The 23948-nt window shown below is 35.8% G+C and overlaps 2 protein-coding genes and 1 long non-coding RNA gene across 4 annotated transcripts; 1 reads left to right on the forward strand and 2 right to left on the reverse strand.

The window, feature by feature from the left end:
• The first annotated feature begins 3844 nt into the window (after positions 1-3844).
• On the forward strand, positions 3845-6622 carry LOC107780502 (putative WRKY transcription factor 51). The gene is made up of 3 exons (XM_016601052.2): positions 3845-4253; positions 4428-4566; positions 5412-6622. The coding sequence occupies exons 1-3, from the start codon at positions 4016-4018 to the stop codon at positions 5539-5541; spliced, it is 507 nt and encodes a 168-aa protein (XP_016456538.1). The 5' UTR covers positions 3845-4015; the 3' UTR covers positions 5542-6622.
• Positions 6623-7631: 1009 nt separating this feature from the next.
• LOC107780501 (protein PLASTID MOVEMENT IMPAIRED 1-RELATED 2) lies at positions 7632-12263 on the reverse strand. The gene is made up of 3 exons (XM_075245436.1): positions 12104-12263; positions 9044-11291; positions 7632-8934 (listed from the first exon to the last, which is right to left on the reverse strand). The coding sequence occupies exons 2-3, from the start codon at positions 11281-11283 to the stop codon at positions 7821-7823; spliced, it is 3354 nt and encodes a 1117-aa protein (XP_075101537.1). The 5' UTR covers positions 11284-11291; positions 12104-12263; the 3' UTR covers positions 7632-7820.
• A 2275-nt stretch (positions 12264-14538) lies between these two features.
• Positions 14539-17853, reverse strand: LOC107780500 (uncharacterized). 2 transcript variants are annotated; one of them, XR_012706043.1, is made up of 4 exons: positions 17733-17853; positions 17484-17596; positions 15337-15608; positions 14539-14936 (listed from the first exon to the last, which is right to left on the reverse strand). It is a non-coding gene; the product is annotated as an uncharacterized LOC107780500 (long non-coding RNA). The 2 variants fall into 2 exon arrangements; XR_001646835.2 differs by lacking the exon at positions 17733-17853 and having other exon boundaries at positions 17484-17686.
• Positions 17854-23948: the final 6095 nt, after the last annotated feature.

Consider the following 23948-nt stretch of genomic DNA (forward strand, 5'->3'; position numbering starts at 1 on the left):
AGCCTGGGAATAATTCTGTATGGTGATTTATGACTTGCACGCAAAATTTGGTGTCATTCCGAGTAGTCTAGGTATGATTCAGCGCGTTCGGAGTAAGTTGAAAAGCTTGAAGTTCATAACTTGATTAGATTTGGTTTTGGGGTGCGATTCTTAGTTTTGATATTATTTTATGTGTTTCGAGAGTTCGAGCAAGTCCGCATTATAGTTATAGGCTTTTTGGTGCATTTGGACGGGGTCCCCGAGGACTTGGGTGCGTGTGCTGTTCTGGTTTCCTTCTTCGCGAACACGAAGGAACCCTCGTGATCACGAAGAAGGAATAGGGACTGGGTGGTTTTGTGCATCGCGTTCACGAAGTCTTGGACGCATTCGCGAAGGCTTAGGGCTAGTGGCCTTCGCCTTCGCGGGAGACCTATCGCGTTCACATAGAGTCGAGGCCCTGAGCCTGGGCCTGGGCAACCCAGTTGCCTTACGCGTTCGCGAGTGAGGTCACGCGTTCGCGATGAGGAGGCGGCCCAGTGCATCGCGTTCGCGAGTGTCCTCTCGCGATCGCGAAGAGGAATTTTCCTGAGTTCTTTAGTTTTTCCTTCGCGATCACGAGGGCTTGTCTGCGATCGCGATGAAAGCAGACCTGGGCAGAATGTTTTAAAAGTCGAGACTTAGGCTTTTTGGTCCATTTCTCTCACTTGTTGGTCGATTTTAGAGCTCTTTGAGAAGGCATTTTCACCTAGCACTTTGAGGTAAGTAATTTCTACACAATATGAGTTTATACATGCATTATCGGTAGATTTTAACATAAAAATTATGGGAATTTTAGGAGATTATTGGAAAACCTAGGTTTTGATAAAAATTGGATTAGACCACGAAATGAATATGGAATTGAGTAAAAATTACACATTTGGGTTCGTTAGGTTATGGGTAACGTTTATTTTCGAAAATTTCCAGAATTCGGGCACGTGGGCCTGAGAGTGAATTTTAGGAGTGTTCCAATTTGGGTTGGGTAATTACTCTAATAGCTAAATTATGAACTTTTGAGTGTATATTGCTTAATTTATATAATATTTGGCTAGATTCGGATTGTTTGGCACCAACTTGAGGCTTTAGAGTGAATTTGTTGGCCGGAAAATGAGATTTGGGACGAGGTAAGTCTCTTGACTAACCTTGTGAAAAGGAATTTACCCCATAGGTATTTTAAATTACTATTTGCTACTAATTGTGGGTGCTACGTACGCACTAAGTGACAAAAGTCCGTGTGTAGCTATAAATCATGCTTATATTCAGGTAGCTTTAGGACCCTATCATGAAATACTTGTATTGTTTACACTCTACTTGTTAATTTAAGTGATTAAATTATATTGAAACTTGATAAATGATTCGAAAAGACCGAACTTCACTTACTTTGAGTTTTGGCGGGTTACTTAACCGTCGATAGAAATTGTGCCTCTTTGTGTATTAGTCTTGTGATAGCCTTTTAATCGGATGTTCGTAGAGTATTCTATCTTCTTGTGGGGCGGGCCGAACGCCTCGGCAGTATAATAGATGCATCTATGGTTCGTGCCGGTCGTCCCTAGGCAGTGTACACATTATTCTGGATCAGGCCTTACGACCTCGGCATAAATCGTGCGTGATAATCTCGGAGTCCGATTACACTTGATTTTACTTTCATGGCTTGAGAAAATATAGTTTACTTGATGGTCCGCATTTGTTGAAGTTAGTATGTGCTAATTGGAGATTTTTAAATTGATTTCTAGTTAAAGAATCACTTATTTACTGTTTGTTATTGTGTTATTATTATTGATGTATTCCATGCCTATTTAGAATCTTTGTACTTTATTTATTGGCACATAGTAATTGTCAATGTCGACCCCTCATCACTACTTCTTCGAGGTTAGACTAGATACTTACTGGGTACATGTTGTTTATGTACTCACGCGACACTTCTGCACTAATCGTGCAGAATTTGAGGCAGGTGCATCTGGCAGGTTTTGAGAGTATTCTAGTAGACACTTTATGGTTTTGAATATTTATTTCACTGTATTTACTCTCTCATTAGTTTATGTCTTACCTTACTATAATTTTTCACTACTAATCTACTTAATAAATAAAAATCAACTACTTTGAAATTATTAAAAAGAACAAATACATGACTAGTTCACCGTTGGCTTGCCTAGCGGCGACGTTGGGCGCCATCACAGCCTATAGGAGAAATTGGGTCGTGACATAACCATATCAAATAATGATTAAATTTATTAGCAAATTAACTTGTATTAATGCCCTAAATACATGTATGGGAAAAAAATGAGATGGCACAAGCTTATTGGGAAATGCAGTTGATGCGATTTTACACATAAAATTCCATGTGGAAAGTATAGTTTGTTCACAAGCAACCAAAGATCTCTCTAAATTAAAAATCAAAGATCTCTCTAAGGTCTAAAACCCCTCTTTCAAGGGGACATGATGGAAAGAAAGGACTTCGAAAATACAACTCCCATGTCCAAGATTTTGATATCAGTTGTATTGACTCCTTGACCAACATTACCCTTTCTCTAATCAAAATATAGTGAAACCAGAAGAAAAGACTTAGTAAAAGTCTCCAAATTACAAAGTGAACATGGATGTCCATTTTCATGGACTATTTCAATGTTCAATCCGATACCTAACCCATTAAACACTTAAACTCCTTCCTTACTCATCCATCTTGCAGGTTGGCAGGGGGCAATGTATATGTGCTTCTTGAATATGTAACTCGAATTGGCATGGCGGATCGAGCTAAAATTTTCACTAATGAAGGTCAACCTATAAAAAAGTAAACTCACAAATAATCCGAGGTCAGCTGACTCGCAAATAAGCCGAGGTCAGTTGACACCTCTTGAATACATGTGGCAGCTTAGCGTTAGAGCAAGAAGTATATTAAAAAGACAATCTTGAATGATCCAGTGTCTTTTGGTTTGAATTGTATATAGTAGTAAACCCTAATTTATCTTGAACTAAATTTTTTTTTAAGTATTAATCTTTTGAAGGATTAAGTGGTCATGAAATGTCACATACAAAATTACAGTGTCAAGAATGTTATTCGCAAGTAAACTAAACCTAACTTTGGACTGTAATACCATCATTACTGACTAGACTACGCACATCTCAACACTTTTTCCTTTCCATTTTTATAATTTCTTAACTTATTTAGCCATCAGGATACACATTATCCATCTACCCCAATCCTGGTATGATATTTTTAATCTCTCAATCTTCATATATTTGCTACCCAAGTCAACCACTGTATCCAACAAAAGTCTCCAAAGCATGTTAAGATACTCCCTGGAACTTGCCTAGATCTTAAGTGGGCTCCAATAGGTTTCACATCCACAGGGTAAAAGAATAGCATGAAAACTTGCACCATAAAGTGCATGAGAATTAAGTTTTATAAAATCATTACACTATTAGTGGAATACTATAATTTAACTAGCTATAATAGACTATTGTTACGAGTGGTTACATGTTGTTATAAGTAAATTTAAGTAATAAGGTAAAAGATCGATATAGTGTCACCGCACAAAAGTTAACACAAGTGCAAATTATCTCGCATTAATCCTCGAATGCGTATGCGAAAAGTGAAAGTGCAATCAAATAAGAAAAGGTCATGACACCAATCAATCATTGTCACAAATTGACTTGTCGTATTCCGCTCACAGTTGTGAAGGGGTTGGTCTAAGCACGAGACCTGATATATGTGAAGTTTACACACAAGAAGCAACTTGAAAAGTCTATGCACAAGTCTTCCATGTCCCATTCTCGATCTCTACTGGTCCACTCTTTGTTTAGCATCATAACCATAGTTTTTTGAGTCACTAAGAGAGCAAATAAAGAGCCCCCGACAATGACATGCATTCAGCCACCAATCCTAAGCATCGTCCATGAACCTTCTTTCGACCTCGTAGGAAGCTTACTAGGAAAGATACATATATAAAGGGGAACTTTGCCTTCAACATAAAGGTACACCATGTGAATTCAGTCGATTACCATGGCTGCAAATAATCCTAGTGCAAACATGTCTGATGGGAGTTTTAGATCACTGGACTCACCTGATAGTGATTTTTCCAACCAGCTAATTAACTTTGAGCTTTCTGACATTTTTGAGCTCGATAATTGGCCCGTTCATGATGATCCAACGTTCGTTGTTTCTGGCCCTTCCCAGTACTCAGGAAATGAAGTGGTTGTCACTGAGAGAAGCAGGAGTTACCATGAAGGATCTAGCAACAGTAAGCATTTCATCAAGAAACAGTTTTTAGCATTTTGTTATGTAATTTAGTTATATGGCATTAACATGAGACATCTAATAACATTACACACATGCACAAATTAGGTAAGAGTAGCACATACCATGAAATTTGATTAACTTTATTGATGAAACATTTGGTTTGGTAAACAAATAGACATTGGGAGCAGCAGGGAGAGGAAGGAAGTAAAGGACAAGGTTGCTTTCAAGACACTGTCACAGATTGAAATACTAGATGATGGCTATAAGTGGAGAAAGTATGGAAAGAAGATGGTGAAAGATAGTCCAAACCCAAGGTAAGATAATATTTTCATATTTTCTGTTTCAGGCAAGGGTGACAGAAGGAAGAGTTTTAGTTAGAACTTTCCTTCTACCTTTCCTTTTCTTTCGGTTTTCATTTTTATCCACGTTCCCATGACAAATATCACTCCTCATGCCTTGAAACCTGAAGAACTCAGTCCACGCTATGCCATAAAGCTCTCAGAAGATGTTAGCCTTATAGCTCATGATAGCTTATTGTTTAGTTTGCTGGCTTAAGCTATCTGAATCAAATAAGCATATATCTGCAGTAACTGTTTGCTTAAATAAAGATGTAGTGAAAAGCTGGTTGCATCTATGTTCAACCGAGCATGACATGACTTATTTAAGTTGTATTTCTATAAGCTGCCTAATTTATTAGTTATCCTAACAATATAACAACTACTGCTCCTCTTCAGTTACTTGATACTCTTTGCACTCTCAGTCAAGCAACCTAAATTCTAGGAAATTTACCAGAAACATAACTCACCAAAGAACAGTCCACATCTGCCAAACCATGGGACCACATTATCAAGGCCCCATTTCTAGTTAAATATTAAAGGCAAAAGAGAAGTGCTAGTGTCACTTAAAAACGAATGTCACATCAAAAGAAGATGAGGTTCCAATAAGACACCAAGACTAGGGTGTAAGACCTGAAAAGAAAAGTTGAGAAATTGAAAGTAGTAATTCTATTATGGCAAAAAGAAACTTCCACATACTTTAATCAATTAACTACGCTTTCACAGAGACTAACAAAAAAGTTATGGCTTTTGCTTTATACGAATAGCAGCTTATGGAAATTGGTATGATAACTTACTCACATAATCATGTTCTGTATCAACAGGAATTACTATAGGTGCTCCATTGAAAGTTGTCCAGTGAAGAAGAGAGTTGAACGAGACAAAGAGGACTGTCGGTATGTGATAACCACCTATGAGGGTGTCCACAACCATCAAGGTCCTTCCCAGTTCTGATTCCTGTAACAGAGCATGAATTTTGAAGTTACTATGACTGTTGCAAAGTAGCTAAATCAGGGTTTTACTAGTAAATTCGATCACCTATACTGTCCTGACATCTTGGCGAGTTCGTAACCTATCACAGTGGGCTCAGATGGAGACGTCTCTCTGTAACTTATAAGTAATCAATTACAACAGTTTGTACTCGTCAGTTGGCATGTAGTCTAATCTTGCTTCCAACAGGATTTATATATGTTATAGCATTACCAACTGACATGGTAATCTTCAGTGTTGACACATATTGTGCATCAGTGAAGTAATCAATCGAGAAACAGGCCATCCAATATATTTTTAAAAAAAACAGCCTTTTTCCAGCCAATGTGAAGAAAGGAAAACTGAAGTGTCAGATGTATCTTGTTTCACCTGAAAATTTGAGATTAACCACAAAATGGTTGAATAAACTCTGTTTTGACCTGGAGGCAAATGCAATAGGAACATCGTTCCGTGGTTTTAGATACTATGCACTAAAAACCGGTTAGTCTTTCGTACGAACTAGTTTAAATGGTAATACATTGGATCGGAGAAGCGTCTTCGTAGTATCAGGTTGAGGTCCGAAGTCAGGTCACCTAGCTTAGAGCCCGAAGGATCAATGTCGAGCTCAATGTTATTATCAAGATCGAGCCCAAGTCGAGCTATGATGCAAAGTAAAGATATCGAGCTTATGATTCAGAGACCGACCAAACACTGAGCCCGAATCAATACAGGGGTCCGAGTCAGAATCGAGCTCGAATCAGGATCGAGAGCTCGAGTCAAGACCGAAAACTCGAGTCAATATCGAGCTCACAGACAAGAGCCGTTGCAATCTCACTAGAGGAGAGAATCCTGGCAGGAATTATGGAAAAGCTGATTTGTCATGAGTCTTCCACTATATATTTTTAGTTATATCTAAAAGTAGGATCTTCCACTATAAAGAGGATGGCTACATTTCTGTAAAGGAGGGTCTTTTGCTTACATTGTAATTCAAATACCATATTCTCCTATATTCAAGAGTTATTCTTTTAAGCTTCATAAATTGATTCATCTTGTTTAGTCCTAAAAATCATCTTCTTTCCAACCTTGTTTATTTTGCATTCTTTGCAATCCATATTTGATATTTTTATCTATCCTTACGATTTATATTAAGCTATATCACATATCCTTAGAACTACGTACAAATTCTAACTCTATCCATTTTTCGGGTAAACATAGATAAAAGACAGATACTAAAACTAACAGACTTAAGTTTCCAGAGAACACAGATAAAAAACTCTCAACCAATTTATAAGATTAAGTACAGAGGAACAATCCCATGTTTATCAATAAGTTCGTACAAAACTCCAAAGAAAGCATCGCTAGTCTAACTCATTTCTCGACCTACTCAACTAAAGGTGGCTCTACAAGTTGCATAATATTGATGATTTGTCTGCCATGAAAATATATTGCATAGCAAGTTATTGACTACAAACAGCGGTGTCATTTGTCAACTCAGAAACTCGATCAAGAAACAATGGGAAGAGGAAAAGCATCATGAAAATGAAATGCAAGCAAAACTAGAAGAACTATATGCCTTGATATATGGCCATCCTCCTATAATCCACAGGAATAAGGAAAAGGGAAGATTAAAGGGGCAGTGGAGAGTGCTTTTGACATGAAACTTGGATTATAAGCAAGCAGTGACAACCGAAAACTCAGCAGTGCAGAGGAAAACTGAAACTTTGCAGTATAATTTCTTGAACAAATTACTGTTTGAACATTCCTACTAACAATCAAATATTGAAGCCAATTCGCGACGCATTTGTGATCTTCAACCCCTTCCCCAAGCAGTCATAACATCAGAAAAAGATTGAGCATCAAACTAGTCTCTAAATAATATTAATGTTTTATTGGAACATAAAGATTGCAGGAAATACTTCAAGGATGATGCATTGCAATGCAAGTCCAATATCAGCCAAGACAAGAGAAGCTTGGAAAGTATCAGTCACAGGCTATACTGTAAAAAGTTTATAAGGGAAAGAAGGTAGAAATAACCAGCTTCAAGAAAGTTGGTCTACAACATAGGAAGCACAGCATGAAAGCTCCAAAAACTTTGTTATAGTTATAAACGAACATCTCGAAATGCTAACCATTACAACAAGGAAATGGCTTGGAGATAATGCTATGCTGTGAAACTTTTTTCAGCTACTTTACATAAAGATGATCGAGAGATATCTTCACTTCATATACAAAATGGAAACATATACATGTGTAGAAAGAGGGTTTTATAACTTGATTCCCAAATGACTGGGCTTTGGACAACCTTCAGTTGGAAAAATAATATCAGGATTTCGTATATGAACATTTGATGTTGCCAACTCTTTCCATTTGGAATCTCTAATATGAAAATCCGATGAGATGCTCCACAAAGCATCTCCAGGCCGCATAGTTCTCCTTATCTGCGGCGATGATCTTATGATGGCATTTGAGATGGAAAATGGACGTTTGCTTATCCTCCCCATGCCACTTGATAGCAACCACCGCGTCCCAGCTTGTTGCTGTCTTTTTGTGCCCCAGATTTGTTCATCATTAGGCTCAACATTAAAACCTGCGACATGAATTTCAGTTATCCTAAACTGAGAAACAGCCTGCCTATGGATTCCTCTCTCACTTTCTCCAGCAATAATTTCTTCCTGAATGAATTGCTCCTTTGGATCATTTTCACAGCTTGAATTTCTTTCTGATGCTCTGCTGCAGGAATATTGTTCAACAGGAGCATAAGATCTCTCTAATTGAATCAGAATAAGCATGGAGATGCCGACCATCTCATAGTCACGCAAAGGATCTCTGAGTTGAACCCTCAGAGCTAAAGTCAAGTTGTTACACAGTTGACCACATTCTCTACCCAACAATTCCGATCTTTCTTCACCTGTTGCAAGTCCTGAATTATCTAAATCAAGGGACTTAGCATGATGGGCTGCTAATATTTTGATGGTTCTTTCTTTGATCTCAGGATTATTACTGAAATCTCCAGCATCCAGCCTCAACCATTCATCTGGTGAAACAGACAGCTCCACTAAATCACCCTCGTCATCATCACTTTCTTTGCCACTCCAATGCTCTAATGCGCTAGCTATATTAGAACCAAAAACTTCACTAAGTTGAGGCCTAATGCTTGAAGGTGCTTCATTATCTGACAAGTTTGACTGGATTCTTAACCCTTCTACTGTAAGAGGTTCTATCTTATCCATTGCCAAAGGAGCTAGATCCTCCATAGACACAAAACCTAAATCTACATCATCAATTATTGAGGTTGAATTCAGATGACCAGAACTCCGATGTAAAAACAGACCTTCACTGTCCTTCTTCATACCAAATAAGCCATGCCAAAAAGTGAACCTGCCAAAAGAATCACAAGAACATAACTTAAACGATCGTCTTGGATGACATACAAATAATGAAAATAATAGAAAACTTATAACTTATATCATGATCTTAAAATTACAACCTCTCATCTGGTTCAATTCCGGATCTGGCTTCCCAGGCCATTTCTTGTATATTCCTCCCCGTGATATCTTCTAAAGGCATCAGTGTATCCGCCTGAACAGACATTTTGGAAATTCCCCCAGATGCCCAGCAGCTGAGTATTTCCATAGCACTACAACCCATTGCAGCAGGGAGCACAACTGGACTGGAAAACTGCATGGTCAACCTTGCACCATTTCTTGCATTCCTAAAATGTTGAGGACTCATTGAACATAAGAAGCCCCCATTATGCGTGCACATTTTGGAACCTAAGCCCTCCCCAAGAGGAGGTAATTCTAATGGTCTTTCAGGGGAAAGATAGATTGGACTTCCAAACCCACCAGAGCTGGTGCGTGGTGAATTCTGGAATGCTTTCTCATTCAAACCCCAATCTCGCATCAAAGCCTCAGTTTCCAAGTTTTCTATCATTTTTGCATTCCTTTTACTCCTCAATGACTGGGTACCCCGCCAGTGCTCCATCTCAAAATCCTTAATAACCGATGACAAATCAAAGTCATCAGAACATGCAACTCTTCCATGAACACTTGAAGCAATGCCACTGAATTCCACTTGATCATCTGTTGCATCAAAACCAAAAATTGGGTTTCCAGAAGAAAGGGCCTCCTTCTCAAACTGTCTCAAAAGGCATTCTCTGGGTGAATCCGGACAACTATCAAAATTCAAGTCAATTGACGTCTGCTCAATGTTCAACATATCTAGAAAATCATTTGCCACAGACTCTGTAACATCATCTAGGCTAAGTGATTTCACCCGCCTACTGGATTTATAGCTGGACTTCAGATTCATGTAGTTTTCTTGGTCAATGGAATCAAAGATTTCTACTGGTGAATCCAACTCTGCGGACTCAGCAGTCAACAGGTCTAGGAAAATCGATTCAAGCTCTTCAAACGTTCCATCCTCGCACACATCAGTCTCCTCATAGTTGCTGCTCTTCATCGTATGTTCTCCTTCGTAAACGTCATTGCTTTCATGCTTTTGATTGTATTCACTTTTCTCATTACTTGTAACCTCCAAAATGTAAGCAACATCAGTAGTTTCTATTGAAGTATCATCACAACTGTCATAAGAACATACTTCTGGTTTCAACTGCTCTTTCCTAGAAGATTCCATACCCAGCTCACTGACAGTAAACTCAATATGTAGATCATCCCTGGTACTTTCAGCATAAGACTGAGACAAAGCACCAGAGCTTGGTTTTAAGGGTTCTAAATGTTCATATAAGAAATCTAATTCATCCAATTTCTCCAATTTTCCTTCCTCAAGTTTTTTATACAGAAAGGTAATAGATCGAGAAAGTTCTGATTTTTGGTCTGATAAAACTTCATCAAAACTTCTCGCATCCAGTGACCTAGATGAAAAATGAGTCATACCAGCAGGCTTGCGGGGAACACTTCCAACCCTCCGAAGCATTCTATTACCACTAGTCCCATCACATTCTGAGAAATGATCTATTGCAGCAGATTTGATGGCTTGTACGAATTGACTAGGTTCAATCGAGTTACTCCCTAATACAGAAAATCCGAAACTAACATTCAGCAATGCACCTTTAGCCTTTCCTGAAAGCTTGAAGCTCGTGGTCCACTTCCCTGAATTCCTTCTTCCCTCCTCTAACTCCTCCAAGGTTAGTGGAAGCAACCTCGTAAGATCAACCCAATGTTTGCCAATATCAAGGCCTGGAGCCCCAATCACAGAAACGTGAAGCATGAAATGTTTAGGCTCATACTTTGCTGAATGCTGGTGTCCTGTCCTACTTCCATATACAGAACAGGAATGCGTCAAAGTCTCTTCAAACTCGGCTGTTCCCTGACAAACCTGAGCAGGGCGAGTTCTCATCACTTCACCCTTACGTTTCCAGTTTACACACAAAGCAAGGTCCTTGAAATTGACAGGCAAGCCTTCAATGGAATGAACATGAAGAAAGAAACAACAATTGAACCGTCGATGGCGGATATGAGTTAGAGCCTTTAATGGATTCCAACTCCACATTGATGATTTCTTCTGTTTATGCAGCATGTCATCAGATACAACATTGGAACTGGATCTAGAGATATGGGTATCGCCAAAAGAATCATGCCCATGATCTGCTTGAAAAGTTGAAGCCTTCTGAGGGGTTTTATGTACATAAAGGGCTTTACTAATTTCTTCAATGTCACGCAGCAATCGCCCACCATTCTGTTCCCCGCTACTGCTCTTCCAAGACATCTTTTTCACTGCCAAAATGTAAATATCCAACCAAGAATCCAAATGAGAAGCCAAAAACAAAAAGACCTTTGTGGGCCAGAAAATTTTATTTATATTTTTACGACTCCTGACCAGCTTGCATGCACCTCGACTATTCCACCTCGTACTTGCTACCTCCCACCAGCACAAGTATCATAAAAGTTTATATTTTGTAAGGGAAACCCAAAAATAAATAAAAAATATACCTAAATATCAACTATGCCACAATTCCAAACTAATTGTAGGCTATTTTCAGAGGATTTATCACAGTTTGACATCAACTATAAGCCGATCATTTATTGGGTTCGAGACTGACTATGCTTTGCACATCGAAGAGTTAAATCCAAAATAATTATAAAAGAATAAAAAATAAAAAAATATACGTATTCAAGCCCATCATCAATCTTAATGTTTCTATTTCAGCTTATATAAGATTAACATAAGCTTAGGTATAATGAAGAACTAAACTTGTTTTAACTTTTAACTTCATTTCTTCAATTTTGAGTTCAGTAAACCAATACTGTCCCTCAATTCTCCCAATACATTACAGAAGCTTCAACTACAAATCATTATGGTTCTCTTCAAGTTTAACATAGGTAATTAGGTCAAAAACAAAGAACTAAACTTATTCTACGTTTAGTTTTATTTTCTTCAATTAATTCCCACAAATTTTCAACAAAATCAAATACCCAATTCAATACAGAAGTTCCAACTTCAGTTACAGTAAACAAATCCAACTTACACCTCAAACCAAAAAGCGTGGAATCTAAAAATAAAGAAAGAACTTGGGAAGAAGGCTTACAGAAGTGAGATCCAACATAGAAGAGCAAGGAAGATGAGTTGACCGTTGATTTTAGCTAAAGTTTATGGGTTGCCCGATTGATGATGTTATCCTCTGCTACTACTGGCTAGCTTATTATACCTTTGTTTGTTGTTTTCTTTTTGGGGAAATGGTGGGTATATTCTTATTGAATATCGTGTTTCTTTTGGGTTTTTCTTCTGCACTTTCTCTGACAGCTACCTTTTTTTCCACGCGGCCTACAACTCCAGCTTGGAAATTGTGGGTGTTTTCGTAATGGAGGAAAATATTTTTTTTTCAATATTCTCATGTTTAGTTTTTTAAATTAGGAAAATTACTTCTATGGGAGTAGTGAAAACAAGATCGCCTTGTTAAATCCTATTTTTTCGCTATTGTATTAAATCTAATAATTACTCCCTCGTATCTAAAAATAAGTGATTTTTTGATCTTTTTTTGTGATCCAAAACAAGTTATTTTTTCAAATTTTAAGAATAAGTTAATTATTTTTTTCTTACATTGCCCTTGAAGTAAATATTATTGGAGTATATGTTAGGAGTGTTTATTTCCAATGCAATTAAATTCTTCCATATGATCAGATTCACGTTTCCACTTTCTAGTTCTCTTACTCTTCAACTATGGAGTGCTTGTTAGTATAAAAATAGAGAGGCAATATGAGAGGGATGATCAAGACTCCATGAATTTTAAAGTTGAAGACTCAATCAAAATAGTTCAAGAGTACTCTCTGAACAGTAAAGTTGAAATACATGACAAATTGAGATTCTTGCTGAAAATTTGAAATCACAGAGTTTTCATTGTTATGCCGTTGCTTCATTTGCTTTAGTGAGAGTTGATAATAATCACATCCCAAATCCCAATATGGCATTATGTCAAATATAAAATAAAATTAAAAAAATGTGAAGAGATAGTAAAGGATAATATGGTAAATTTTATTGCTAATTAATGTTAAAATATGAATTTCTTAATCTGTGTGAAAACAGTCAGAAAATTACTTATTTTGGACCGGAGGGAGTAGTATTTATTAAATATTTGATGGAAATCAAAAGTACTCATCTTGTGTTAATTTAAAGGACCAGAATCGGCGGAGCTCGGATTTTGAGTTTATAAGTTCTTGATCCTTGAAAAAATAACTTATTAGGTTCTGAATAGAATAAATTTTTCTTATATATTAAGTAAATTTTTAATATAAATACAGCATTTAAACCAAAATCAAAGGCTAGTTCTGTTCCTCAGTAACATATTTAAGGGATCATTTTAAACGTATCTGTAATATAAGGAACCATTTTATAATTTTTTTCGAAATAATGAAAAGCAAACAGAGAATCTCCAAAATTATTCTGACTATTTTAAACCAAATATAAATGCCACAATGGAGTAGGTAATGGATTGCTTTGTGTGTTTTTTTCTCTTTATTAAGGTAAAAGACCTAACAAAAGGGACAATGGCCAAACTTAACCTAGTCCTACACTTAAGAGATTGTTTAGTTTATTTTCTCTATCACGATTCACGAGAACATCTACAGAGTCACTTACCGTTATCACTCCATTAATGACCCCTTTAGCAATATATAGATTAGAATAGTAAAATATGTGCAGCAACAGGAACCAAAATTTCAACTTTAAACATAAATTTTAGAATAACTTTAAGTGCTAATAACTAAATTCTACATTTAATATTAAGAGTATTTAATAAATATTTATTTAGCGACTTGATCCATATTTGAGCTTCTCACTCCGCCTCGTGACATGTAGCTATACGTATATATAGACATTATAACCAGTATGTTACTTAGTTTAAGAACCAAACTTTGAGAAAAAATCCAAAACCATACATTATTTTTGGCTTTAACTCAAAGTCATACATACTCTTTCACATGGAGCACTAATAGTCCATTTACTTTAACAAAGTGGTGCACTTTTAGTCATAATACTGAGAAAAAACCCAAAAACATACATTATCTTTGGCTTTAGACTCAAAGTCATACATATTCTTCCACATGGAACACTAATAGTCCATTTACTTTAACAAAGCCTTGTTGAAGTAAATGGCTATTAGTGCTCCATGTGGAAGAAAATGTATGACTTTTAGTCTAAAGTTAAAAGTTAATGTATGTTTTTGGGCTTTTTCTCAGTGTTATAACTAAAAGTGCACTACTTTGTTAAAGTAAAATGGACTATAAGTACTCCATGTGAAAGAATATGTATGACTTTGAGTCTAAAGCCAAAGATAATGTATGGTTTTGGGCTTTTTCTCGCCAAACTTTCATACACTAATGTTGACCAATGGGTTAATAAGGGGCGGTCATCTCAGGAAGACTGAAAATCAATAGCATATACAATTATGAAAATTCAGGGATAGAAACTTCTCCCTCCTAACAGAACTAAATTACACTATTTGTTTTTCAAGAAAATCTTGTAAAGTAGAGACAAATCTCATCTACGCCCATTTACATTGATACAGATTAAAGAACCAATTACATTGAAACAAATTAAAAAACAACATTAAAAGATATCTGGTTGGGGAATATTAAGTAATAACAGTCTTCCCTCATGCTAGCGTTTTGAAATTTCATACAACAAAATAACGTGTTTAGTCATAAGCCAGTAAAGGGGTGGTTGTTGCAATAATTCTGTGACCTCACTATGATCCAAAGAACAGAACTTTCCAATTGCATACCGAAGCAAGTTTGATCTGGGAGGCAACTCCAGGTCTTCCCAATTTTCATCATCATGGAGAAGTAACAATCAACTACATCACTAATTAGGTTCATATTTTAGTGATAGGTTCATGTTTTAAGGGCTCCACTGAACACACGAGTCTGAGAAGCACATACATAAAAATAGCTTTTAAGATATGTAAGTTCAAGATCATACCATGATGAAATAATGCACAAACCTAACGTTGGATTTTTTCACCTAGGAGTATAATAGAGATATGTTTGACAACTAAAAAGGGGTAATAGACAAGCAACAGATGGCATTTTCTTTCTATAATAAAAAAAAGGAAGCAAGGTATGTTGTAGAAACTTCCTATTTTTTTTTAAAATACTTCAAAATTGGTGTAAAAAAGACTGAGAAACCTTTTTTCCCGTTTGGGGTGAGGGTGGGGAGATGTCCTTATCTCTAGCTCTAGAAATGTATATAGGCGTATATTTTGGACAGATGCAAATGAATTAAACAATCGACAATGTTAAACGTGCTCACAGTGTGTTGGCTTACCTCAGCTTCTATTTCTAATTTTAGTCACTTGTTCTGCATCTCTTCCTCCGGATGCAGCTTCAGTAGCAGAGCAATAATGAAGCATATCTGAACAGGCTTCGCTGCAAATCAACAAATTACTGTTAAGTCAGTAAATATCACATCAAATGTAGAAAGGTGGGTAGCTTGCTAAATTTTTCCATCATTCTATACAGTCGGATCAGGTAATTAGCAGCACATTGCAGCCTTCCATCTCTTTTCTGGTCAACACCTTCCCGCCTTCCCTCACTTATCTGGAAGAGGAAAAGGAGAACAAATTGAACAATTTGCCTACCTTTAAAAACTATAGAATAGAAAATCGGTTAAATCGGAGCACTATGTTTATGTATAAGTTATACAATACTATGGTTATGAAGCCACATATTATCACATTATTTATTTGGTAATATGGAATTTGAGTAGGAACTTCATGCAGCCTCATAGGTGATAAACAAAACTAAATTTATCATAAGAAGTTACTTTGATGTCTCAGAACAGTATGAATTCCAATCAGAATCAACATATAGGTAATAAAAGTAAATTCATCAAGAGAATCATGTTTAGAAGGTCAAAGAGTTTCAGTCTAATTAACTTGAAGGTCTGAGATTAATTCAAATTTTCCTTGCAACATCCTGTTTAAATTTTTACTTCTCAACTAACTTGATTCCGAGTTCCACCAAATTTCCATCTCAAATAAAGCAAAAGTATTGCAGAAACAAGTGTATTTGTAGATTTGGCAGTCATATATAGGATATATCACCTACATAATATAAAAGAAAACACCATGCCCTTAGACTACCAGCTTTACATTGATCTTCAAATAATTTCTTTCCCGATCCTTTAAAGTTCAGGCTAGCACATTTGATTGACCCTGGATCCTCTTCCTTCATCTTTTTTCTTCTTTCGACACATGTATGGCATACCAAGGACATATCTCCAACTATATAAATTTAAAACCATATTCAACTATGGTGAAACGTTACCTGATTGTTTATTTTAAGTTACTGCAGGTAACATATACTTTATATGTCATTCCACTAAAAGATTTCAGCTAGATGCATGCTTTGACAAAGCAAAAATATCATAAACAAATATCTTCTTCCCTGATAAGCACACACCTTACCAGCACCTTGTCCTTATAATAACACTTGATGAGAAGCCTCATGTCATAAGGCCCATTACAAATTCCAAAGGCCAAAAAGGTCTTCCAATCATTGGAAAACATCTTATATCTTTCAATTCGCTATTTTAGAAGGAACAAGAGCACTTAAAATCACATATCAATATCTGTATACTCCTAAAATCAAACAGTTCTAGCTTATGCGTGTAAGAATTATCCTAATGAAAACAACATAAGCCACAAACAATAAGGACCGAAAGGCAAGAAGTGTGAAGGCGTAAGAAAAAAATATAATATCAGACAATCGACGATGTAAGTCTATTTAACTATATCTTACAGATCTTTCAAACCAAAGATTTAGCTCAATACAATCTTCAAAATGCACTTTGAGACTAATTTCAGAATACTCTAATCAATATTCTTTATGTTTTCGTCTTTTTTTTTTGAGAATACCTGCCCTGCTGCCTCTGCTTTCGTTCGGACCCCGGGAAGCCCTTGCTTTTGGCTAAGGCCTTTATTTACCTTTTTTTCATTCCCCCCTCAAAACTACAAATTAACAAACACTACTGGAACGGCACGACAGCAATACCATAACAGATATACTTACCGACAAGAGATAGCGAGAATAACCTACCCAAGAGAGAGAACGCATTTCTTAGTCTCTGATTTCCTATGCTATATAAATGACTAAAAATATTGGTGTGTCAATTTGGTGAATTTTTGTCACGGAGACAATTGTTGTGGTTGGTTTTCAAAGTTATCTTCAGAAAGATTCAATTTTTATTCCGTAAAATAAGTGAAATTATCTGCAGGCAAAAGAAAAATTTACCTAAAAGACATAATGCATGTGCAAACCATATACAATTACTGACATACATGGAAGAATTCTGGCAAGAAATTAAGAAGAAGAAGGTCACCAAAAACTACAGAAAAAATGAACAGCTCTAAATCCAATTACCAACAAAGAAGAGCAATACAAACTACAAATTCTTTGTCAGACAACTCTTACCTGCGCATTCACCCGACAAATTTAATCCCACGGGTAAAAGAGATCCGCAAGCACCCATTTTCCACAGTCAGCAGCAGCGATTCGCATAAAAAATCCATCTACCAAATTTTAACCTGAAGAAGAAAATACATAAGGATAAACCTCTATATAATCCTAGGAAACCTCTTATTGAAACAGATAGAGCGATATTGAGTCAGATTAGAGAAAAGAGAAGCAAAAAAGTAAAAATTACTGAAAAATAATACTTGCCTGAATTGTGAATTTTCTGGAGAGAGAGAGAGAGATTGAGCGCACAATAATAGTATAAAAAAGAAAGCCAAAGGAAATGTGTCACAAACGTAGTACAGGTGTCATTGCCAATAAAGGAGGGACAATTACCAATTTAATAAATGAAGAAGTATTACCAATTTAATAAGTGAAGTAGTATTACCAATTTATCCCTAACTATATTTGGAATTCCAAGAGTACCCCTGTTCGTACTTGTACACCCAACTCTCATTTCTAAATAAAATGAAAACCATGGCTTGTGACTAAAATCATTGCAGTTGATGACAAATAATCGTAGTTTGTTATAAAATAAAAAATGTAAAGTAAATAAACCGAAGACAAGTATAGAAAGAGATTGATATATTATTCAACTTCAAATTGATGTACAAAATGAACTGAAATCTCTTCTATTTATAGAAGAAAGGAAGTTGTTGTGTAAGCTACTACTGCAAGCTATTGTATAAGCTACTTGTAAGTTTCCACTGCAAGCTGCTGTATAAGCTACTTGTAAGCTCCTACTGCAAGCTGATGTGTAAGCTTCTTGTAAGTTGTTATTGTACGAATTATAGATAATCTTCTACATGAGTAGTATTTATCCACAACGGAGTGCCGAAATGATAAGCTTCTTCAGGAGGCTTATTTTCAACAGAGTACTAAATATATAAACATATTTACAGCGGAGTCCAATATGGATAAGCTTCTTCAAGAAACTTATTTACAACGGAGTACTAAATGGACATCCATAATATAATATATTTATAACACTCCCCCTTGATGTTTATTAAAAGATAACGTGCCCTATTAAAACCTTACTAGGAAAAACCCCGTGGAAAAATATTTCAGTGAAGGAAAAAGACTACACATATACAGTAATACATATTGCTAGCTGCTTCATTAAAAACCTTATAAGAAAAACCATGTGGGAAAAATCTTAATAAGGGAAAAAGAGTACAGCGTGTATTTTACTCCCCCTGATAAAAATTTTGTTTCAAATATTGAGTCTCTGCATTCCAATCTCGTATACTATCTTCTCAAAAGTTGAAATTGGTAAAGATTTAGTGAATAAATCTATTGTCACTTGAATGGATTTGCTACACAACGATATTACCATTCCTCTCGAGATCATGTGTGAATATTACCATTCTTCTCGAGATCATGTGTGAATGATAACTTTGGTAAAATGTATTTCGTTTTATTTCTTTTTATGAATCCTCCCTTTAATTGGGTTTATGCATGCAGTATTATCTTCGTATAATATTGTGGGTTTTTATCACATTCCAACCCAGATTTTTCTAGAATAAAATGAATCACTGATCTCAATCATACGCATTCCCTACTTGCTTCATGAATAATTATTATCTCAGCATGATTTGAAGAAGTAGCAGCAATAGATTATTTTGTGAAGCGCCATGATATGACAGTACCTCCACATGTAAACACATACCCGATTTGAGATCGAGATTTAAGGGGATCGGATAAATAACCTGCATCTGCATAACCAATATGATCTGCACCACCTTTGTTAGTATTAGCAAGATACATAAGTGCACCAATTGTACTGAGATAGAGTATTTCAGGACCAAGGAGTTCCTCATCCTCTTCTGGAGGTCGGAACGGATCCTTATTCACTTCAAGTGATCGAGCACCCATTGGTGTACTTAATGGGTGCTCTTTGTCCATGTAAAAGCATTTAAAGACCCTTTCTATATAGGTAGATTGATGGATAAAGATCTCGTCTGCTAAATATTCAATTTGCAGACCAAGACAAAAAATTATTTTTTCAAGATCTTTCATCTCAAATTCTATCTTAAGATATTCGATTGCCTTTTGGAGCTCTTCTGGAGTTTCAACAAGATTTATGTCATCAACATAAATAGCAAGTATAACAAATTCTGATACCATTTTCTTTATAAAAATACATGGACAAATAACATCGTTTATGTAACCTTCTTTCAGCAAATATGTACTGAGGCGATTATATCACATGCACCCAGATTGATTTAAATCGTACAAAGATCTTTATAATCTGATTGAGCACATTTCACAATACTTTGAACTATTTGTTTCAAGCATTTTAAATTATTCAGGGATCTTCATATAGACTTAATCAAATGAGTCATATAGGCTATGACTTGCATTTAGATGGCATGACATCTTCTGGTGTCTGGACTACAGGTCTGATCCTCACAATCTTTTTATAATATTGTGAACTATATTGCATCAAATATATCGTTGACGATTTTGTATCGGTTCCTAAGCGACAAAACTTGGTGAGATCTCATCACTTTCTTTATTTTCAGGTATTTGAACTTCTTCTGGAGTTAAATGAAATGTTATGTCGTGGGCTCTTCTAAAGCCCATTTCCTCCTCATTACAATCATTTTGATCATTTGCTCATATCATTTTTCAAGGATTGTTACCTTTGAAACTGATCGGTTTACTACGCTTCATGCGTGCAGTAAACTTTATCATTCATGGACTTTAATTTAATAGGAGCATTTGCAGCTGAAATATGATATTTAATTTTGGATCAGCAAATGTTTCTGGCATTTGACTTGAATTATCTTTTAAGTGAGGATCATATTAATAATAATTCGATTCATATGGCATATTTTCCAGCTGTTTATTCCATCCCCCAAATGTTAGAAAAACTAACACATATCCCCAATCTTCTTTAGAAAACCTATCTTTGTGCATTGTGGTAGAGAAATTAATCATATTTCACACATCAAAAGTTATTAGATAGTAAAAATATTTGGTTTATAATCCTAAACCAATTGTGAGGGGAGGGCTTATCATATTTTGTTAGTCTGATGCATACAAGTATTGATGTATGCAATTTAGAAAATCTTAGACCAACACATGAGACTTTGTTCTCATAAGCAATAGTTTAGCCATTAATATGAGGTACTCAATTCTAAACTAGCTTGGATATAAACCAGCATCATCAAGATGAACTATCTTGATTTCTTAATCTGAAAATTATGCTCTTAAATGCTAAATTAGCTTGGATATAAACCAGCATCATCAAGAAGAACCATATTTACCTTTTATATATTCTAAAATTCAGGGGTCTTAGTCCCAACTTTAGCTAGTATAATCAATTTATTATGTGAACAAGCAACACAAGAGAATTCTTGAAGAATCTTCTAGTTCTTCAGTATATGCTTATCTCAATTCTCAAATAGCTCATTTAAAAAATGGCAAATGAAAACTTCAAGTTTATCATGGCATGTGTTATCTCTTAGTAAGTTTCTGGTTTACTATGGCATAAATTATTGCATTAGTAAACTTTTGATTTATTGTGGCTACTTTTATATCAATGAATTTCTGATTTACTGTAGCTACTTTTCCCTCAGTAAAATTTCTTATTTACTGTGAGTGCTTGTGCATTAGTAAACTTCTGGTTTACTATGATACATGATATAGTATAAATTGAAGAATAAGGCGGGTCACTTCTCACATACATATTATTTTACCCCCTATGATTGTAGAAACATGAAGATTTTCATTCTTCCAATCATTTATAGTCTCAATATGATAGTTTGTATTATTAAACTTCAGGTTTACTACCACATATGTTTTGACCATAATCATATAATATGAATGACATATTTGTATATAAGCTTTTCGAGAGACTTCGTTTATTATCCACAATCTAATATTTATCGGACACTACTGGTATCATGTGTCTTCAAGACAAACAACTAGCTCTTCAGGAGTTGTTGATACATTTTGTACTATCAAATATTTCTCAGACACTTCTAGTATCGTGAGAGAAAATTATAATTAAATAAACAATATAAAATAATTGTTTAAGCACAAGAAAATACCTCTTCATAATATTTTCCTACTCCAGAAGGAAATTTCAATTGTGTTACTTCTTCAGGAGCAAATTTAAAATACGAAATATTGAGTATATATTCTCTCAACCATATTAACTCTTCTGGAGGTGAATTATAATATATTTAAATCAAGAGCGCATTCATAATTACAGCTTTATTAATATTATCACATTTACTTCAGGGAATGGATTAATATTTATCAAAAATTCTCATCCTTCAGAAAATCGAACATAATTATCTGAACGCACATTAATCATATCAAATTATGATGATTCAACCTCTTTTAAAATATTTACTACTTCAGGAGCAAATCGAGGCGTGCATAGAAAGCCTAAATTACCACTTCTGGCGGTCATAGGCATTTACCACTTCAAGGTGGTTAACAAAATTTAGTTACAATGAGATATACGAAACATAACCTCTTCTGGTGGTTGTATATTTCTTGCATACTCTGCTGGAGTTTAAGTGGATCTAAAAATGTTATCGAGTTTGTAATCCTTTATTAAGATAATTAGGATGAAAACAAATACCAAAATAGGTACTATATACGTAACATATAACCAAGCAAGCGATGATAAAGATATTAAAATATAAGCAAAAGGCTCAAATTAATTTACGCAAATTTGGCCACTCCAGATGTAGGTGATATCTACATCACTACTGTCAAGAAGAAAAACCCGCCACCTCAAGGATATAATCTGCCTTATGATGTTTGGAATGAACAAGATCTAACCACGGATATAAGAGTGTCGCCTTACATCAGAGATGAACACTGAAATATAAATTAAATTCAAAGTAAGTGCTCAAAATGGCAGAGTCTTGTGCTGATAACGTGTTGTAAAATAAAAACTATAAAGTAAATAAATCGAAGACAAGTATAGAGAGATATTGATATATTATTCAACTTCAAACTCATGTACATAATGAACTGAAATAGAAAAAAGGAAGTTGTTGTGTAAGGTGCTACTACAAGCTGCTGTTTAAGCTGCTTGTAAGCTCCTACTGCAAGCTGATGTGTAAGCTTCTTGTAAGTTGTTATTGTACCAGTTATAAATAATCTTCTACAGGAGCAATAATATTTATCCACAACGGAGTGCTGAAATGATAAGCTTCTTCAGGAGGCTTATTTCCAATAGAGTACTAAATATATAAACATATTTACGGCGGAGTCCAATATGGATAATCTTCTTCAGGAAGCTTATTTACAACGGATTACTAAATGGATATCCATAATATATTATATTGTCAGCCAATTAAAGACAAAGTAATTTTCTCTGTATTAATAAGGGGGAATAAGCAGTAAGCAGGTCAACATGCCTGCTTGGGAAGTAAAGGGCAATTTGGTCATTTCAGTTCAAGTAGAGTAATATAACTGGCTAAAAAGAAATCTTGATGTAGCTTATACATAAACTTTTGAACGATTAGACCGAATATAACGACCCGACTGACCGTTTTGAGCTCTAGCGTGTCGTTAGGTAGTTTGAGGCCTTGAGTAACTTCACTCCATGTATGACTTTCACGCGTAGTCGAAATTAAATTTGGGAAAGTTCGGAGTTGATTCGGATGGAAAATTCTTATTTTGGAAGTTTTAAGTTGGAAAAGTTGACTAAGGTTTGACTTTTAAGTAAATGACCTCGGAATCAGAATTTGAAGGTTCCAATAGGTTCGTATAATGATTTTGGACTTGGGCGTATGTTCGGGTCGAGTATCGGGTGGCCCAGGAGTATTTCGGCGCTTATTATGAAAGGTTGGCATTTTTAATATTCAACAATTTCTTAAGTTTGATTTGAAGTGAGTTTTAATATTATCGATGTCCGTTTGGGATTCCGAGCCTTGGAATAGATTCGTATTGTGATTTATGACTTGTACGCAAAGTTTGGCGTCATTCCGGAATATTTTGATATGGTTCGGACGCGTTGTCGAAGTTTGGAAGTTTAAAAGTTAAAAGAAGGTTTCGATCATCGATTCGTAGTTTTGATGTTGTTTGGTGTGATTTGAGGCCGTGAGTAAGTTTGTATAAGGTATTGGACTTGTTGGTGTGATTGGACGGGGTCCCGAGGGCCTCGGGTGTGTTTTGGGATGGTTTCAGACCATGTTTGGATTATTTGTTGTTGCTGGTGTGCTTGTATGTTTTGCGATCGCAAAGATTGAGCAGCGATCACGAAGAAGGAAAATGGAGGGGGCAACTGATTGCCCTACGCGAACGCGAAGATGGTTCTGCAAACGCGTATGTTGGCCTGGCAGTGATTCGTGAATGCAGAGACCCAATCACGATCGTGATGAGGAAATGGAGGAAACAGGGTAGGAGGCCTTTGGCCTACGCGAACACGACATGGCAATCGTGAACGCAGAG

The sequence above is a fragment of the Nicotiana tabacum genome, chromosome 23 (genome assembly GCF_000715075.1).
Source record: "Nicotiana tabacum cultivar K326 chromosome 23, ASM71507v2, whole genome shotgun sequence".
NCBI classification, from domain to species: domain Eukaryota; kingdom Viridiplantae; phylum Streptophyta; class Magnoliopsida; order Solanales; family Solanaceae; genus Nicotiana; species Nicotiana tabacum.

Coding starts and splice junctions, on each gene's coding strand:
- LOC107780502 (XM_016601052.2), top strand. CDS start 4,016: ATGGCTGCAAATAATCCTAGTGCAAACATGTCTGATGGGAGTTTTAGA. Junction 4,254..4,427: donor CCATGAAGGATCTAGCAACA/GTAAGCATTTCA, acceptor GTAAACAAATAG/ACATTGGGAGCAGCAGGGAG. Junction 4,567..5,411: donor AAAGATAGTCCAAACCCAAG/GTAAGATAATAT, acceptor CTGTATCAACAG/GAATTACTATAGGTGCTCCA.
- LOC107780501 (XM_075245436.1), bottom strand. CDS start 11,283: ATGTCTTGGAAGAGCAGTAGCGGGGAACAGAATGGTGGGCGATTGCTG. Junction 8,935..9,043: donor GGAATTGAACCAGATGAGAG/GTTGTAATTTTA, acceptor TTCTTTTGGCAG/GTTCACTTTTTGGCATGGCT.